Source organism: Staurois parvus, unplaced genomic scaffold, assembly GCF_062004578.1.
Source record: "Staurois parvus isolate SC_StPar_1 unplaced genomic scaffold, SC_StPar_1.0 ptg000015l, whole genome shotgun sequence".
Classification (NCBI taxonomy): Eukaryota; Metazoa; Chordata; class Amphibia; order Anura; family Ranidae; genus Staurois; species Staurois parvus.
In genome coordinates, this window is record NW_028317811.1 from 6,376,552 (window position 1) to 6,397,111 (window position 20,560).

Sequence of the window (20,560 nt, forward strand, 5' to 3'; positions counted from 1 at the left end):
TATTAAATTCTCACCTAACCAAAAATCTTTTGGCAAATCAATGTATGGAGTTTTTAGCATGTATAGTGCTCTAATAAAGCTGCTGCTGCACACAGCTATGTAGTGTCCTCTCAGCTTTTTATCATGTATCCTGGACACAAAATTAATGAAATTTACAACTATAGTTAGGAACAATATTAGTCTGTCACAATCCAGTAGTCAGCTTGCACTGGAAAATAGTAACTTAAAATACCATCCCAGAATAGCTAGGTGGGGCCTTAAAGTGCACCTGTGACCAGACTATAAAGCTTCACGTATTGATATATTCTTAGTAAGGAATAAATAAACTCTGACCTCTGTAGCTTCAGGCACTGTGAAGAAATGTGTCCTCAACATTCCTAAGAAAGGCTCCCTGGTCCAGCTGTAGTCGAATTCTTGGCAGCTTTATCACTTTTCTCTCCCTGTGGTGACTTGGCAGCCCTCCAGCTTTTCATTGTAAACAGAAGGCTTCAGCTCCTTGTTTACATTAGAATGTTTTTGTATTTATCATTTTTATTTATTACTATTTTTGTATAAAACAATTACAGTATTAAACAGAGGCACGTCGGATTCAGTTGCCTCTGCAGGCTGAAATCATTATTTTCTGAATAAAGCCTTTAACTTGTATTTGATTATTATGTCATATCTGACATAGTGACCACATGATTAGGAACTCCAATTGGTTTCCGTTTGTTAGTGGGATCAAATGTTGCCTGTAACAGCCGTGTTCGGCAGCAACCAGGCACACAGAGTGTTTAAAGGAATGACATTTATCTATATATCCACAGACCAGTGCATTTTACTGAGGAATGTATAATCTTTTAAAATGTTTTTTACACATGTAAAGAAGATGAGTATAATATTTATAACCTCATTAGTGTGTGTTAATGCTTTAAAAGTTTTAGGGTTGATTAAGAAAATAAAGGTAGTAAACTGCAAAAAAAATTCTAAAAAATCTTCTCCCTGCAAGCTAAGAGCATAATGTGCTAGTAAGCATCGTATAATAGCACATTATGAATGACTTCTCTGAAAACAAAGCAAAACTATCACAATGCAAGCCTACTAGTTGACCAACTCTTTAAAAAACATGAAAATATTGTGTGTCTTATCCAGGGGCGGACTGACCATTTGGAAACTCAGGCACTGCCTGAGGGCCCAGGGTCAGTAGGGGGCCCCATGAGATGCCCCTGGTACCTTTTTCATAGGCTTTTTTGAGTTTGGGGAAGGGCACAGGGGCCCCATGATCCCCTATTGCCCGGGGGCCCCATGAGTTGTCAGTCCGCCCCTGGTCTTATCTTATTTCAACAGTTTTTAGGAAGTAACACTTGTAGCTTATCTATACTGCCTCTAGTGGCAACAAATCTCTACATGTAATAGAAAAATAAAAATATGCAGGCATGTAACGTGTGGATATCACAATATATTTTCAGGAACTGTTATAACTCATAATGTGCTCAATAAAATGACACTATCATTTCCATTTAAATGCTAACTATTACAGACTCCAAGAATATTTAACTATCTGTTTATTTCTAATCTTGCCTTGACTACTGTATGTGGCCTTACCATTGCTTCTTTATGTACATTAAGATTAAACTTTTTTTTGGTCTGTAGTGTCAGAACAGAGTAATGTTTAAACAGTTTCTACAAGCCAGTGCTCTCCAGTATCTTCAGATTGACAGCTGCAGATTGGGAAGTGTGAATGAAAACCTCTCTGTTCTTCTCATGGCAAAGAAATACAATGGTAAGGCTATATACACATTCCAGAAACCACACAACTGTTGAGACATAAATATGTTTAATGACAAATGTTAGCCTTTGTTAGCCCTAAAGTACACAAGTATGCTTTTATTTTCTGCAGTGTTAAGGGTTAGGATGTATCCTCCATAGTATTATTTTCATTATGTGCACATATCAACATATTCAACAACGGTTTCTCAAAACATTCCTGGAAGATGTGAACACAGTTACTATCAGTTCATTATCAACATGTGCATAATTGCATATATAATATTCTCATGAAATCTTTGTTTTTTATTTTTTTTACTTTTTTCACAAAGCAGTGCTATTTTAATGCACAATTGCTTGTGTTTCTAGTTGTTTTTTTTCTGTTCATGTTTGTCTATTTTCAGTAGACCTTTGTCTAGTTATCTAGCTATGATATGTGCCTTGCATTTTGCTTCTTTTCTCAAAAACTGGAATTTGCCCATTATTGAAGGTGATATTCTGGGTTTTTTTTGTGTTCTATGACTGTTCATGAAAACTGACCTGTCTGCTGCCATCTTTACCACCCAAGAATTTAAAGGGTAACTCCACTTTCGTGAGAAAAAAATATTGCAATTGAAAAAAATAATATAGCATACAATTGCAACACAAGCCATATTGTAATTTATTGGTATTGAAATTTACCTTTCCTTTTCAGTCTGCGGCGCTGTAATGTAAAATTCAATGCAATGTGGCAACCTAGAGGCCTTCTGTACACACTTGGTGTATAGAATGCCCCAAGAGATGTAATTTACTGCTTGTTTGATTGGCTCACTGATTTTTCCAGAAGTCTGCACTAAGATACAAGTCAGATTTTAGGCATTCTCTGCAAAAAAAAATGTCATTTTTGATGAGATGCACCCAAAGGGTTACTTCCAAAGGAATGCAGACCCTACCAGTCTCCTCATTAAATCCCTGCAAGTATATCAGCTGTTCAATATTGAAAACATCACTCCCTTCCAGAATCAGTCCTGCACAAGACATGATCTAACAAAGAACTAGTTCTACAGATCAGAAAAAGGTAGAAATCTGTAACAAAGCTTGTTAAAAATCCTTGGAATATACAGTGAACATCTGGAGGGGAAGAAAAATTGAGTTACTCTTTAACCGCTTCTGTGCCACCCTATAGCAGAAATATTGCTACAGGGCAGCATGGGTGTGCAAAATCATGTGTATATATACATGATTTAGCAGTTCCAGGTATTTGCGGCCTCAGCTGTCAATCACTGGGACCTGGCTGGTGATTCCCCGCCAATCTCTGAGGATTTCCAAGGGAAGAGACCTGTATGTAAACAATGCAGATCTCTCCCCTGTCAGCTCCTGCACACAGCTTTGTATGGTTCTGCATAGCAGAGTCATACAAAGCAGTGTGCTTACAGTGTAAAACACACACAGCCCACATAGTAAAACAGCACACAGTTAACCCTTTGATTGCCCCACATGTTAACCCCTTCATGTTCCGTGCCATTAGTACAGTGTCAGTGCATTTTATTAGCACTGATCACTGTATTGTTGTCACTGGGGATGACAGTGACTCCAAGTCAGTTCCTCTCATTGTCAAAATGCCCGCCCCAGTTCCGCTATAAGTCGCTAATCGCTGCTATTACTAGTGAAAAAAATTTCCAGTATACAGTCAGGTCCATAAATATTGGGACATCGACACAATTCTAAAATGTTTGGCTCTATATACCACCACAATGGATTTGAAATGAAACAAACAAGATGTGCTTTAACTGCAGACTGTCAGCTTTAATTTGAGGGTATTTACATCCAAATCAGGTGAACGGTGTAGGAATTACAACAGTTTGCATATGTGCCTCCCACTTATTAAGGGACCAAAAGTAATGGGACAATTGGCTTCTCAGCCGTTCCATGGCCAGATGTGTGTTATTTCCTCATTATCCCAATTACAATGAGCAGATAAAAGGTCCAGAGTTCATTTCAAGTGTGCTATTTGCATTTGTAATCTGTTGCTGTCAACTCTCAAGATGAGATCCAAAGAGCTGTCACTATCAGTGAAGCAAGCCATCATTAGGCTGAAAAAACAAAACAAACCCATCAGAGAGATAGCAAAAACGTTAGGCGTGGCCAAAACAACTGTTTGGAACATTCTTAAAAAGAAGGAACGCACCGGTGAGCTCAGCAGCACCAAAAGACCCGGAAGACCACGGAAAACAACTGTGGTGGATGACCGAAGAATTCTTTCCCTGGTGAAGAAAACACCCTTCACAACAGTTGGCCAGATCAAGAACACTCTCCAGGAGGTAGGTGTATGTGTGTCAAAGTCAACAATCAAGAGAAGACTTCACCAGAGTGAATACAGAGGGTTCACCACAAGATGGAAACCATTGGTGAGCCTCAAAAACAGGAAGGCCAGATTGGAGTTTGCCAAACGACATCTAAAAAAGCCTTCAAAGTTCTGGAACAACATCCTATGGACAGATGAGACCAAGATCAACTTGTACCAGAGTGATGGGAAGAGAAGAGTATGGAGAAGGAAAGGAATTGCTCATGATCCTAAGCATACCACCTCATCAGTGAAGCATGGTGGTGGTAGTGTCATGGCGTGGGCATGTATGGCTGCCAATGGAACTGGTTCTCTTCTATTTATTGATGATGTGACTGCTGACAAAAGCAGCAGGATGAATTCTGAAGTGTTTCAGGTAATATTATCTGCTCATATTCAGCCAAATTCTTCAGAACTCATTGGACGCCGCTTCACAGTGCAGATGGACAATGACCCAAAGCATACTGCAAAAGCCACCAAAGAATTTTTTAAGGGAAAGAAGTGGAATGTTATGCAATGGCCAAGTCAATCACCTGACCTGAATCCGATTGAGAATGCATTTCACTTGCTGAAGACAAAACTGAAGGGAAAATGCCCCAAGAACAAGCAGGAACTGGAGACAGTTGCAGTAGAGGCCTGGCAGAGCATCACCAGGGATGAAACCCAGCATCTGGTGATGTCTATGCGTTCCAGACTTCAGGCTGTAATTGACTGCAAAGGATTTGCAACCAAGTATTAAAAAGTGAAAGTTTGATTCATGATTATTATTCTGTCCCATTACTTTTGGTTCCTTAATAAGTGGGAGGCACATATGCAAACTGTTGTAATTCCTACACCGTTCACCTGATTTGGATGTAAATACCCTCAAATTAAAGCTGACAGTCTGCAGTTAAAGCACATCTTGTTCGTTTCATTTCAAATCCATTGTGGTGGTGTATAGAGCCAAAAATGTTAGAATTGTGTCAATGTCCCAATATTTATGGACCTGACTGTATATACCGCCATTTATAGACACTATAGCTTTCACGTAAACCAATTAATTTACATGAATTTGGGATTTTTTTTTTTAGCAAAGATATGTAGCAAAATACATTTTGGCCTAAATTTATGAAGAAATTAGATTTTTTTAATTTTTTTACTGAACATGTATAATAGCAAAAAGTCAAAAATATAGGGTTTTTTTTTTCAAAATTGTCTGCAAATACATTAATGTGTAATAGTTCAGCCTTTCTGGGTACCTGAATTCTCAGTTGATTTCATCCTCCTGTAATCTCTTGCACCATAACATTCAAACTGGGAGTTGGGGTAGCGCACTGAGCCAGTAAAGGTTCTGTTTCTTTATATAATGAGTAAAGCATTGAAAACATGCCTAGAGGAGGGTAGAATATTATTATTATAATACTACAGGATTTAAATATTGGCCATAGTTTACACAGCTCTTTACAATATAAAGGGAGACAGTACAGTTACAATACAGGAAATTTGCAAAGGCCTTGCTCATGAAAGCTTGCAATGTAAAAAGGAGGGGCACGTGATACAAAAGTAATAACTGTGTGGGAAAGAGTTAAGAGAGAAAGTAAAAGTTCAGGCATTGGGAAGAGGTGGCATAGGCTTTCCTGAAGAGATGAGTTTTTACCACTGCCTAAAGGCGGCCAGAGTAGATGACAGACAATCAGATCGAGGAAGAAAGGCTCTTCAGTGTCAACCACCTTAATGGAGAAAAATGAGGCCACTGACTTGGCTGGGATGGCTAGAAGTGCCTCTATCACAAAACTGGGTGAGCAAAATTATAAGTGTTTTGGGAGTAGAAACTAGTCACACACATGTACAGTATTTCAGTTATGCATTTAGCTATTTTCTTGGAGTTAAGTTTAAGGCTTTTAAAAGAATAATTTACCTATGTTTTTCCATAATTACATATTCTTGCTATATTTGAAGCAACTGAAAGGATCAGATAAATTTAAAGTGGTTGTAAAGGCTGAAGGTTTTTTACCTTCATGTATTCTATGCATGAAAGTAAAAAATCTTCTGTGTGCAGCATCACCCCCATAATACTCACCTAAGCCTCCTCTTGATCCAGCGATGTGCACTGGAGTCTTGGCTATCCTGGGACTTCCTCTTCTCATGGCTGAAACAGAAGCGGGAGCCATTGGCTCCAACTGCTGTCAATCACAGCCAGTGTATAGAGAGAGGGTAGCGGGGCGGGGCTGAGCTCCAGCTTCATGTGTGAATTGACACTCAGAGCAGCGGGTGCCCCCATAGCAAGCTGCTTGCTGTGGGGGCACCAGACAGGAGGGAGGGGCCAGGGGCGCCAGCGGGGGACCCAAGAAGAGGAGGATCCGGGCTGCTCTGTGCAAAACCACTGCATACAGCAGTTAAGTATAGACATATTTGTTATTTTTTTCTTTTAAAAAAAAATAAACCTTTAGAATTGCTGTAAGGCTTTCCTGAAAACTATCAAGCCCCACAAAAACTTAAAAGAATCACTTTTACTATGTAAAATATGTCAAAGTAAGGTGCTCAACAAATGATGTGCACAACAAAACTATAAAAATAAACACAAGAAATTTATGTGAGCGAACCACCAGGACACTTTCAGTTCTTCCACATACTCCTTTTGTGTTGTGCACCAAACGACCACCATCACATACAGACCACGCACTCCCCACAGGACCATAACCGCTAAATAAATAAAGGTCATATAGCGCTGTTCAATAAAGATGTCATCTGTCAGGGTTCAAATGGTTTCCACTGATAATTCATTCCTCCACACTGCGCTCTATTGCTTTCCCATATTCAGTCAACCAAGCCTAAGGAAATTGCTCATAGTGTAGTATATTTTTATTTAGGTATACATTAAAAGCAACAATACAAATGCCCACCCACGTATTATTGTGCCCGTATGTGATGTCAATAGGAACCAAAGTCTTTAGGAGCTTCCTGAAGACACTGGTTCAGCAAAACGCATTGAACCGTGACACCATCACTTTCAGTTCCTATTAATGTAACTTCTGGGCCCAGACTTCTGGTCTTTGGAGCGCACACCATTCAGAGAGTGAAACGGCGGGCCGACACCTATACAAAGCTCTTTACATTGGTGCCAACCCTGGGCACAATATTTATTTTTATAGTTTTGTTGTGCACATAATGTGTTGATCACTTTACTTTGACAAATTTTAAATTTAAAGGTGTGTGAATACACTTAAAGAAGCAGCTGCACTTTTATTTAGGCAGCATATAGATCACATTTGTTTTGCTATTTTGTTGCATGAAGTAGGCACTTTTATAATTTTTGTATGGTTTATCACTTTTTGATACACAATAGAAACGAGACCTCTATTAATCAGTTTGTATAAATCTGGTAGTAATCAATGGTATGTGTCAATTGTGTTTTTGTTTTTAGTCCCTGTTTGCCCTCATGCCGGTGGAGTTGGTCTTTGTGAACTGGTACAGCATTTGATTATATTTGACTACATTTCAGTGTCGGGAAGCCTAGAAAACAGGTTGGTTAACTGAATGTTGTGCTCTGTCTTCACTAATAACTCAGAGCTAAAATGAAATGTTAGCAAGGGAACAAACCATAAAGGACTTTTACCAAGGCTGGTACATCAACACTCACAAAATAGCCAAAATAAAATGAGGTATTTATTGATTTATATTCTAAAACACATACATACACACGGTGTTGCACAGAGACCCTAAAACAAACCACAATAAAGTAACATAGCAGCAGGGCCCTATTGCTAGAACATTTGGTCATATACATTGTATCAATCTGACCCAGTAGACGATAATCCAAACATATTACTCCTAAGTGTAAAGTATATTAATGCCTACATTAATAATGACAATGCATTATATTGATAATCAATAATAAACATTTGCAATCTGTTTTATGGAGATATAGTCCCATACACTGATCTGTTTAAGAGATACCACTTGTTACTAATCAACTCCAGGTGAGGTTGTCAAATGTCATCACTTAGATTGCTGAATCCTATGATAGAAAATCAGTTCATTGTAATCCACATGTCAGTCATGTAAGTAAAAACCTGATTACTTATAGATAAATAACAATGAAATAATAATATAAACATAAAGTGCTGGATAGTATTAGATGAATGGAGCCTTTAGGCATACAATATATCCCATTCATCTGATGTTGGTATCTTGTACTGATGCACATCATAGCATCTATAAGGCGACTGGCTATGTAGAACAGATCGCATCCAATAGCCAACATGTTAAACCTACAGATGGTATCATTAGTCCTATTCTGCAAAGCAAAGCAGTCAGCTTAAGTATAACCAACAGCAAAGCGACATTCAAAAATCAAAATCAAGGAAGTGGTATGAAGCACAGTCTGAGCAAGGAGAGCATCTGCTAAAAGCAAAGAACATAACCTTATAGACATGGGAACATAAAGTTGATAAACATAAAGCATATAATGATTAGATATACTGTAGCCGTGTGGTCAGGAAATATGCTCGCTGATATACCAAAATATCCACAACATGAACTAAACTAAAACCAGCGCTCAAATCTTCAAGCAGCAGAGGAACACACGGCATCTGTCACTCGCTGAGGTGCAGCCCACAAAAGAACGGGGAATCTTGATACTAGCAAAAAAGAATACAACATGGTGCACTCTCCTCGTGCATTACCGTGATAAAAAAGAATTTATTATAAAATGACAAATGCATACTCTAACCAAAAAAGTCATAAAACAGAGACAAAGGCACAAAGAGCTCTGAGGAAGGGAGTTTGACTCCCGAAACGTTTTTGTTTTTTTTTCATCTAAGGACCTCTGCTGTCTGGAACCGTCATCTTTGGCCCTTTGTCTCTGTTTTATGACCTTTTTGGTTTGTGAGTATGCATTTATCATTTTATAATAAATTATTTTTTATCGCGGTAATGCACAAGGAGAGTGCACCATGTTGTATTCTTTTTTACCAAAATATTCACGTATGACCTACTACAGTTCATAATCAATGTGATTCTGTGTATGCCATCTCCAAGTTATTACTGCTATGCACCACATATGCAGATCAGATGCTTGCAAATCAAACTGTCAGCTTAGGCAGGTAAAATCTCTGTTGAAAAATGCATGAAAAAAAATGGCATTTTAAATCTTATGACTACAAGCAAAACCAGTCAAAAGTCCAAAAATATTGTGAATCCATTCACATGTAGAATTAAAATTAAGCATCCATGTGTCCCCCAAACCAGTAGATCCTGCTAAGGTGCACAGATGCGATTTTATACTCTTCCACACCAACCATGCAGAAGTGATCACCCAATGGTAAAAGTGCTTACTCACCAAATTAATATGGCTTTTTTGTTAAAAGAAGGTCTCCGTGCACTTTGGGTTTAAGCTGAGATGTCTCCTCCTGCTTTGCAATTATCAGATCTTCCAGGAGTATCAGAAGGGTCTTGTGTTGTGTTGTGTATTGACTTCTCCCCCATGTAATAAGGGAAATGCACATGAACCAAGAAAAATGCCTTGTATCACAGTGATAAAAACTGAAAATGGCCTGGACGGGAAGGGGAGTTAATATATTGGTCTTCAAATGGTTAAGATGACTACAAACAACTTTATTGCCTCCAAGACTGCATGGGATATCTTACTTTACTAATAGGAACTGTTCTAAAGATCTATGTATATAGCTCTGTTTATGACCAAATGTTACTAAAAGTAAACAAGTGGTTGATATGTGATACTAGATGTAAAATATGTTCTTTTATGTATGTTTTTTATCTGTTGGTTTCAGGATGTGTGAGTACGTGGATCACCTCCATGAACACTTTAAGTATCCAGTGGTGATCCAGAATGCTTCTTATATGCCTCCAAAGGTAGCTGCTAATTTATCTTCTTTTAGAAAACTAAGCAAAAAATAAAAATAACACAGAGAAAATAAACAACAAAAACATAATGGTATGTAAAAGCGCTTGACGTTATTGATAAAAATACAAACTATGCCATGCACAATTAGGAGTAGGTCTGTGCACATAAGCTTACTACATACATTTATTTGATGGGCAAATGCATTAATGGAGTTTACAATAAATGGAACTCCTGGTCAAATGGGGTTTTTTTTATAGGTATTCTAAGTCTTTCATATATTCTAACAGTTTTTCCTTGTTCTTTGTACCCTCTAGTGGTAGAAATGTTCCTTAAAGTGGTTCTAAAGGCAGGTTTTTTTTTTACCTTTTACCTAAGGTAGAAAAACCTTCTGGGTGTAGTTCTCCCCTCAGCCCCCTTATACTTTCCTGAGCCCCATCTTGATCCAGTGATGTGCATGGGAGCCACGGCTCTCAAGCGTCTCTCTCTCCTCATTGTCTCACACAGCAGTTGGAGACATTGACTCCTGCTGCTGTCACTCACAGCCAGTGAGCCAATAAGGGGAGAGCAGGGGTGAGGCCGAGCCATGCTCTATGTGTGAATGGACAATGTCCATTCACAGGAGCACAGCTTGGTAGTGAGCCTTCTCGAGTGCCCCCATAGATAGAGGCTTGCTATTGAGGGCACTTAGCAGGGGGGAGGAGCCAGGACCTCCAGCAGAAGACCCAAAAAAATTATTAGGGCTGCTCAGTGCAAAACCAGCTAAGTATGACATGTTTGTTATTTTTTTTTATCATTAAAACCTTTAGAATCACTTTAATTCTTGTCCCAGAGGTCACCAAGACAGCAATTGAGAGGGCACCTATACATCAGTAAGAACATTGTCATTATTATAGTGGAGTAGGGTTAGGACCCATCAGGTTTATATGGTTGCAATATTATAGTGGAGTAGGGTTAGGACCCATCAGGTTTATATGGTTGCAAGAGTCCCTGTTCAGGAAATTCCATTCCGGAACCCTTTCTTTCTTAGAGACAGTGGTCACTTGGATGAGAGCTTAGAGAAAATATACCCAATACGTACCGTACTTGGTTGCCTTTATAGCAGTCGTGCACTTTTTCCAAAAAGGAAAAATGTGTTGGCTAGAGTTACACTGTAAAGGTAATCTGTACTTAAGGAATGTGTAGGCTTTCATTGCTGGTCTTTTCTTGAAAATGCTAATTACCTAACTTTCCGACAGTGGCAACTGCCACACACACCTGTTCCAGCATTAGCAATCCATTTTATTGATTAGGGTGATTGAAACACATCCCTACCAAAATCCTTTGAAGCATTTCACCCATTAACAGGGCTAAATCGTAGCTAGCTGGCTATCTCTGCCTTCAATGCTTTTTAACCACTGACCCTCAATAAATATGGAGCCAGTGGAGTAATAATTCCAATTCTGCATAACTGTTATGAGTTGGTGCCTTAGAAAACACTATAGTCACTGGATAATAGCCAGACAACCTAAAACCTTAAAAGGAGAAGTTAGTAATGGCACGCTACACAATTCTTGGTAATTATTTAATTTCAGCCACATTCCTTATTCCAGGGTTTCCCAACCTTTTTCTCTTGGGGGAACCCTTGGCAAAAAGTTTGAGATATCAGGGAACCCCTGAAGTAATGTTCAGATCTACAGCTCAGTGAATATTGGCTTGATCAGCGAGCTGTTGATATAACAATTATTGTAAGAAATAGCATTAAATAATAGAATCAATACTAAAACATACCTGTTTACTGTAAAACTTGTGCTTGCTTATGCTTAATTCTGGGTCAAACTTGAGATAAGCAGTGTACAAGGGGGCAGCAGGGCAAAGCACAGGGGGTCAGGACACACTACATGGAGGACAGCAGGGCACATTACATTGGGGCAGGACACATTATGGGGCACATTATGGAGTACAAACATAAATAAATGCTGCGCTGCCACTAGTGGTTAAATCCACCACACTACATATGTGATGGTGGTCCACAGATAAATGTGTAACTATATACCATATAAAAACATGATGTGCTTAAAGTGTGCTCCTCCTCCCCGAGGTCTCAGTACATCCCTATGATTAGGGGGAAATAGACATTCCTAAATATCGTGCATGCATAAACAAATAATAACAAACTGTGCTACATCCGTGAATACTGTGCAAATGGTGCAACAATTATGGACATAAGTCCTAATATAACCTGGTTCAAACCAAAACATAAAATTATTGATGTGCAGTGCACTTGGGTGCACATCAAAAGTTCCAGTACACCACTATCCACATTCAAATATTTAAAGTCCCAAAAGAGGGTTAATTTGACACATTAGTTTATCTTTACAACCTTTAAAACATCCTCTTGTTTACATATAGTCTGGTCAGTAAATTAGTGTTTCTTTTCCTCCTCTCAGTAAAATGGTGAGACTAACATCTAGAGAAATGTTTTTCAATAGGGGTTTCACGAGAGGTCCCCATGGTTTCTGCCACAATCAGCCCTTCCATCACAAGCAGAAGATGGGTAGATCGCATCCCCACATGGCTGACAGTCAAGCTACAGAGCCACAGAGGGAAACAACTTCACTGCGCTGATTTCAGCAGGCCCTCCCCTCCTGTCCATTCCAGGTGCCTATGTGTGACATCACTCAGGAGGAATGAGAGAGGAGGGTAGGTGGGGATCAGCGTGCCAAATATGATCCAGCAGCTTTCCTGAGCTACTCTGCATGAGGAAAATCGCTGCAGACCCCCGTACTGTTCCCTCCTGGCCCCCCTGTACTGTGCTCTTCTGGCCCCCCTATACTGTTCCCTCCTGCCTCCCTGTACAGTTCTCTCCAGGCCCTCCCCTATACTGTTCTCTCCTGGATTACCTGTGCTCTGCCCTGCTGACCGCCTGCACACTGTTGATCTCAAGTTTGACTCAGAATTGAGCATGTATGCAAAAAAAAGCAAGCACAAGCTTCACATCAAGGAGGTAAGTTTTAATATTTATTCTATTGTTTCATGCTTTAAGAATAATTGTTCTTATATCACATTAATGTTCCATGAGCTGTACATATGAAAATAATTTCAGGGGTTGTCCGAGATCTCAGACTTTTTGCCAGAGGTTCTAGAGATAGAAACATGTCCACAGTGTAATTTCAGCTGAGAGCAAAGCTGCAATTTGCAGTGCAAGAAAATAACTTTCAATTTGTAGGACTACTCCACACTGAATATTTTTACATTTTTCCAAACATTTCCAATTTCTTCTGGACAAAAATAGGGAAACGTTTTTTTTTCCCATGGCTTTATAATCCCCAGAAATTTTACATCTCTAAGCAGGGCACATAGGATCAGAGCAGCTTACAGTGGATCAAAGCATGTGAGATCAGAGCACCTTACATGGGATCATAGCACATAGGATCAGAGCATGTCAGGACAAGTTTCATTACCTGGGTCATCTACAGGTGGCACTGTTGTTCTGAGAGTCGAAGGGTGTAGTTTCGGTGGCCACCAGTGGGTGTCCCCCAGAAGCCATGCTTTCTGGGTAATTAGGCTGCACCTGATGTGGGCTGCTGGGAGTACTGTATATAATCCTGCCTTTCACTGTAGTTCAGTGTTACTGTGGTCTTCCTGTGAGCCATGTGCCTGCCTGATCTTGATCCTTGAGACCCGCTTCCTATACCCTGCTCCCCTTGTTTCTTGTCTCTGTCATGACCTTGTCCTACTTGGTTGTCATTTTGGTTGCTGCAATTTCATGTTTATTTGTCAATTTTTATTTTTTATGGTTTACTGGTGTTGGAAGTTTATTTGTTTTAATAAACTTCATTCAGCCTGGTTTCTGATTTCTTAGGGTACTGCCAACTGATCTGATCATCCTTGTTGGAAACCTGCATGGCATTCCTTACAGGGTGTCAAGGTCCTACCTTTTCCCAGAGGTTATGTTACTCCATGTGCTAGCATCCATCTTGGATTTCTGCTGAGCATGATGGGAATCTTTTATGCCTTCAGGTCTCTGAGGTCCATCCCCCAGAGGGGTGTGGCTGAGTACATATAAGCCTGGGATCTGCACATGCTCTTTGCACTTGTGTCTTGTGTCTTTGTCTTGCTACAGCTCTGTGTATACGCTCGTGACTCTTCTGGTATTCTGACTCGGCTTGTACTAAGACCATTCTCTGTGTTTCCCTTTGATCTGACCTTCCGTTGCTGAACCCGGCCCGTGACCTGTGATTCTCTGTCTACTGTTCTGTACTGTTTTGTCCCGTTGTTATTGACCCGGCTTGTCTGACTACGCTGTTGTCATTCTCACCAGCTACACGCCATTGGCGGCGGCCATTACCGCAGCTGGGGTGTCTCGGGGGCCGCGACCTGGTCCCTGGTTGCGTCAAGTCCATCCCCACCATCAGGGGCCCTGGTGAAGGGCAGCCTGGGACTTAGACTCCGCGCCCTGAGGGACTTCAGTCTGTTGGTGGTGGTTGTCGTCAGCCAGTGCGTTACCCTGCCACTAGGCCTACCTGTCCGTTCCACAGCCCTGCCCTGACATTACACAAGTGCCATGAATCCTGACGGTGCAGGTACGCCTTCACTTCCAATGTTGGTCGCCAGACTGGATCAACAGGATCTCCTGTTGGATCAGTTCGCTCAGGCGTTGCAAACTCTGCTGGCACGCACCGCGCACCTTACTCCTGGTGTTATTAGGCCGGTTGTCACTCCGGTGGTCACTTCCGCTGCTGTTCCGCTTGCTGTGCCTACCGCCGCGGCTGATGCGGCACCCGCGGTGTCCAGAGGTATGACCGGTTCAGCCCCTCTTCCACAGCGCTTTGGGGGTGAGCCGAGTCAGTGTCGTGGGTTCCTTAACCAGGTGGGGATTTACTTTGAATTAATCCCCTACGCTTTTCCGACTGAGAGGTCAAAGGTGGGTTTCCTCACCTCACTACTCTCAGACAAGGCCTTGGCCTGGGCGAATCCCTTATGGGAGAGGAATGACCCAGTGATTTACGAGTTTTCCAGTTTTGTCGATGCCTTCCGTAGGGTATTCGATGTACCGGCTCGCTCCGCCTCGGCTGCCAAGCTGCTCATGTCTATGCATCAGGGTTCACGGACCGTGGCCGAGTACGCCATAGAGTTTCGTACCCTGGCAGCAGAGGTGGGTTGGAACAATGAGGCTCTGGTGGCTGCGTTTTCTCAGGGTCTTTCTGATGCATTGAAGGACGAGATCGCTGCCAAGGAATTGCCTGTGGAGCTGGAAGCACTAATTTCCATCCTGATTGATACCAGGCTCAGGGAGAGGCCTTCACCCAAGGAACGCCTGCGGAGGCCTTCCAATCGACTGGCACCTGCGTTTTCTATCCCACCCATTCCTCCCTCTCCTCCCACGCCTCCTGGGGATAGATTGTCTGGTGGTGAGCCCATGCAGCTGGGGTTTGCTCGCCTTTCCGAGGGAGAGCGGGCCGCTCGGCGTCGGGAGGGTCGCTGCCTGTACTGTGGTCTTGGTGGGCACTTTCGGCAGTCCTGTCCGGTCCGTCCGGGAAACGCTCGCACCTGAGATCCTGTCGGGGACAGATCTTGGGTGGAGTCTCCTCGTCCCCGGCGTTCCGCAGAGATAAGCCACTGATCACCATTGTCCTCTCTTGGGCGGAGGGCTCGGTGACGGCCCTGGCGTTGGTAGATTCTGGGGCCGGCGGGTTGTTTATGGACAGCTCGTTTGCTGCCCAGCACTCCATTCCCCTGCAGGCTCGAGTTACCCCATTGGTTCTTGAGGCGATAGATGGCAGGCCCCTGCAACCACCGCAGGTTACCCACGAGACTATGCCAGTTGAAGTAGCTATTGGGGCTGTTAACAGGGAGTTGGCCTGTTTCCAGGTGATTTCTTCTCCGCACTATTCGGTGGTTTTGGGGTATCCCTGGCTCCAGATGCACAATCCAACCTTCAATTGGCAAACTGCCGAGATTCTCTCGTGGTCTCCACAGTGTGGGGCCGGGTGCATCCGTGGGCCGGTTAAGGTGTTGTGTGCCTCCTCGGACTCTGCGTTGCCCACTGATTATGGGGAGTACCAGGACGTGTTTGATAAGGTACGCGCTGGTGCCTTACCTGCTCATCGTCCTTACGACTGCGCCATATCCTTGCAACCCGGTGCCACTCCTCCGCGTGGCAGGGTGTATCCTCTCTCGGTTGCGGAGAATAAGGCCATGGAGGAGTACGTTGCGGATGCGCTTTTCCGGGGGCACATTCGTAAATCTACTTCCCCAGCAGGAGCGGGCTTTTTCTTTGTAAAGAAGAAGGGTGGTGAATTGAGGCCTTGCATCGATTATAGGGGTCGCAATCGAATCACCACTAAGAATGCATACCCGATTCCCTTGATTACTGAGTTGTTCGACCGCCTTAAGGGGGCAACAGTCTTTACCAAACTTGACCTTAGGGCGGCGTACAACCTCGTACGGATCAAACAGGGGGATGAGTGGAAGACCGCGTTTAACACCAGAACCGGGCACTACGAATACCTGGTGATGCCCTTCGGGTTGTGTAACGCGCCCGCAGTTTTTCAGGAATTCATAAATGATGTCCTTCGTGACTTGTTGCAGCAGTGCGTGGTAGTTTACTTGGATGACATCCTGGTTTACTCTGACTCCATGGAGTCCCATATCCAGGATGTCAAGCAGGTGCTGCAACGATTACGTGAGAACGAACTTTTTTGTAAACTTGAGAAGTGCGAATTCCATCGATCCCAAGTTGCTTTTTTAGGCTACATCATTTCTGCGGAGGGATTCTCCATGGACCCTCAGAAGGTTTCGGCAGTTCTGCAGTGGCCTCGTCCCAATGGTCTTCGGCCCATTCAGCGCTTTTTGGGTTTTGCCAACTACTATCGGAAGTTCATCAGGAACTTCTCCACGCTGGCGAAACCTCTCTCAGACCTAACCAAGAAGGGCAGCAATCCTCACGAGTGGCCATCCAAGGCCATCGTAGCTTTTGAGGCTCTGAAATCCGCCTTCGCTTCGGCTCCGATACTGTCTCATCCCAATCCTGGATTGCCCTTCGTCCTTGAGGTTGATGCATCCGAGACGGGAGTAGGCGCTCTCCTGTCTCAACGTCGGTCGCCCGATGGACCCCTACTTCCCTGTGGGTTCTACTCCAGGAAGCTTTCCTCTGCAGAGTGCAACTACCAGATTGGAGATAGGGAGTTGTTGGCAATCATTCTGGCTCTCAGGGAATGGAGGCACCTGCTCGAGGGCTCCGCAGTTCCGGTCCTCATTCTTACCGATCATAAGAACCTGACTTATCTTTCGGAGGCCAAAAGATTGACACCCCGTCAGGCCAGATGGGCCTTGTTCTTGTCGCGGTTCAACTATGTGGTCTCCTATTTGCCTGGTTCCAAGAATGTCAGGGCTGATGCATTATCGCGGCAATACTCTGAGTTGTCCAGGGAGGACTCTGAGCCAACCTCGGTCATACCTCCGGATCATATCCTGGCTGCCATTCGTACCAGTCTGACTTCTCCCCTTGGGAAGCAGATTTTGGCGGCTCAAACTGACGCTCCTCCCGAGAGACCGGAGGGTAGATGTTTTGTACCCGAGGGGTTGCGCACCCGTCTGCTGCGTACCTACCATAACTCCAAAACTGCCGGGCATCCGGGGAGGAACCAGTTGTCTTGGGTCGTCTCTCGGTTGTTCTGGTGGCCAACTCTCCGTGCCGACATCGCCTCTTATGTAGCGGCATGTTCGATCTGTGCCCAGAATAAATCTCCACGGCATCTTCCAATGGGTCTTCTGCAACCCATTCCCAATGGGGAGCGTCCTTGGTCACACCTGGGCATGGACTTTATTGTAGACCTCCCTGTGTCTCGGGGCCATACGGTCATCCTCATGGTCGTCGATCGTTTTTCCAAAATGTGTCATTGTATTCCACTCAGGAAATTACCAACAGCGCAAGAACTGGCCACGGTCTTTTCCAGGGAGATTTTTCGCCTGCATGGGTTGCCCAAGGTGATTGTCTCGGACCGCGGGAGTCAGTTCGTGTCCAGATTCTGGCGCGCCTTCTGCTCTCAGTTGGGCATTAGTCTCTCCTTTTCTTCAGCCTACCACCCGCAGTCCATTGGGGCTGCGGAGCGTTCCAATCAGGCCTTAGAACAATTCCTTCGGTGTTATATCTCGGACCATCAGGACGATTGGGCCGATCTCCTGCCTTGGGCAGAGTTTGCCAGGAACTCAGCGGTCAACTCCTCCTCCGGGATGTCCCCCTTCATGGCCAACTATGGGTACCAACCCGCGGTATTACCTGAGAGGTTCTCACCACAGGACATTCCGGCTGTGGAGAACCATCTTGCTGCCCTGCGTTCTTCATGGGGGCAGATCCAGAGGGCTTTGAGGGACTCGGCTCAGCGTCAGAAGTTCCAGGCTGATCGCAGACGGTTGCCCGCTCCTTCATACCAGGTCGGCGATCGGGTGTGGTTGTCGACTCGTAACCTCAATCTTCGGGTGCCCACACCCAAACTAGCTCCCCGTTTTGTCGGTCCCTTTCGCATTCTCCGCAAGGTGAATCCGGTGGCCTATGCTCTTGCCCTTCCACCTGGGATGCGGATCTCCAATATCTTTCATGTATCACTGTTGAAACCTCTGATCTGCAATCGCTTCACTACCTCTCTGCCTCGGCCCCGTCCCATTCGGGTTGACAGTCATGAGGAGTATGAGGTGAGCCGGATCCTGGACTCTCGGTTGGTGCGCGGCCGATTACAGTTCCTGGTTCATTGGCGCGGTTATGGTCCCGAGGAGCGTTCCTGGGTTCCTTCCGCGGATGTCCATGCTCCTGCCCTCCTCCGCGCGTTTCATACCCGCTTTCCTCAGAAACCTTTTGTTGAGCCGCGGAGGGGGTGGGGCCCTTGAGGAGGAGGTACTGTCAAGGTCCTACCTTTTCCCAGAGGTTATGTTACTCCATGTGCTAGCATCCATCTTGGATTTCTGCTGAGCATGATGGGAATCTTTTATGCCTTCAGGTCTCTGAGGTCCATCCCCCAGAGGGGTGTGGCTGAGTACATATAAGCCTGGGATCTGCACATGCTCTTTGCACTTGTGTCTTGTGTCTTTGTCTTGCTACAGCTCTGTGTATACGCTCGTGACTCTTCTGGTATTCTGACTCGGCTTGTACTAAGACCATTCTCTGTGTTTCCCTTTGATCTGACCTTCCGTTGCTGAAACAGGCCCGTGACCTGTGATTCTCTGTCTACTGTTCTGTACTGTTTTGTCCCGTTGTTATTGACCCGGCTTGTCTGACTACGCTATTGTCATTCTCACCAGCTACACGCCATTGGCGGCGGCCATTACCGCAGTTGGGGTGTCTCGGGGGCCGCGACCTGGTCCCTGGTTGCGTCAAGTCCATCCCCACCATCAGGGGCCCTGGTGAAGGGCAGCCTGGGACTTAGACTCCGCGCCCTGAGGGACTTCAGTCTGTTGGTGGTGGTTGTCGTCAGCCAGTGTGTTACCCTGCCACTAGGCCTACCTGTTCGTTCCACAGCCCTGCCCTGACACAGGGCATGTAGGATCAGAGCACCTTACATGGGATCAGGGCAAATGGCAGCACAGTGGTCTCCTTCATTTGCAGAGAAAACTGCTGTGACGAGTCCTCTTCTGTGGCACTGTTCCGCACTGGCCCCTCCTCCAATCCTCCCTTCCTGTCCATCCCGCGAGGTGAGGAGGGTCTGGAGGGAGCAGCGCTGCAGAGCTACGCAATCGAGCCGCTTGCCTGTATAGCTGTGCATGAGTCAGCAGAGGGGATGCAATCCACCAGTCAGCTGCCTGTGACTGACTGATAGAATAAGGCAAGTAAGTTGCGCAGCAATCTACCTAAAATACTGTATGTTCTGGGCAAAGTTTCTTTTTAAAAGACATGTTCAAGGTAACAGTACTTATTATGTGGGAACTACTGGCAAGTTATTCATTCTATTTCTGTTTATTAGCTAAATAGGTGATTAAAAAACAGCAATATCTTTTAGTCATGTGTCCGGTAGGTTTTTTTGTTTCAATATAAGTAATTACATTTTATCTGTCATGTTTCTTTTAGCATCCTGGCTACTCCACAGAAATGAAATCAGAATCAGTGTCACAGTACCAGTTCCCAGATGGAGATGTTTGGCAGAAGCTAATCAGTGAGGAAAGGATTGAAATATAGCACCCTTACTTATAATAATGGTTTGGGTCTCATTTTACCTCAACAAACAATGCTTTTCAGTACCTGTACTATTATAAGTGTTTATCAACCTTTTTTCAGTCAACGCACCCTTTAAAATTCTGCACAATCTCAAGGCACCCCATTCTAAAATGTATAAAACGATTCTACACAAATCCAGTACACCGAACGTTAGAGGTGATTTATTCTTCCAAAGCAAATACACCTTTGCACAGTGGTACTAACTATTATTCCAGTGTGTCTCTCTGTTTCTCTCCCTCACTCTGCTAATGTGACCCCAGTGCTGACAGAGAGAGGGGCAAACAAGGATAATGTGCATGCATCTGATGTCCTCCTTATCAACTGATAATGTCATTGGTTGTTAGGATGCTGGCAGCTAGAAGGTCAGAAAAGTGCACAATGAAACCTGTGGCTTTGTGTACTAAAAGGCAGGTTTGATCCACCTGCTGGCTTGTATGCAATTTTGGGGCATTTTGACAAG

General features: G+C 43.9%; 1 protein-coding gene across 1 annotated transcript in view; it reads left to right on the forward strand.

Annotated features, from left to right (window-relative positions):
* Positions 1-20,309, forward strand: part of LOC149473444 (mitochondrial enolase superfamily member 1) — a 64,350-nt gene extending 44,041 nt beyond the window's left edge. Inside the window, exons 13-16 of the mRNA XM_089678261.1 lie at positions 1,633-1,762; positions 7,473-7,572; positions 9,841-9,922; positions 19,954-20,309. Coding sequence (XP_089534387.1) covers positions 1,633-1,762; positions 7,473-7,572; positions 9,841-9,922; positions 19,954-20,061 — 420 coding nt within the window. The 3' untranslated portion in view covers positions 20,062-20,309. The remainder of the gene's footprint in view (positions 1-1,632; positions 1,763-7,472; positions 7,573-9,840; positions 9,923-19,953) is intronic.
* Positions 20,310-20,560: the final 251 nt, after the last annotated feature.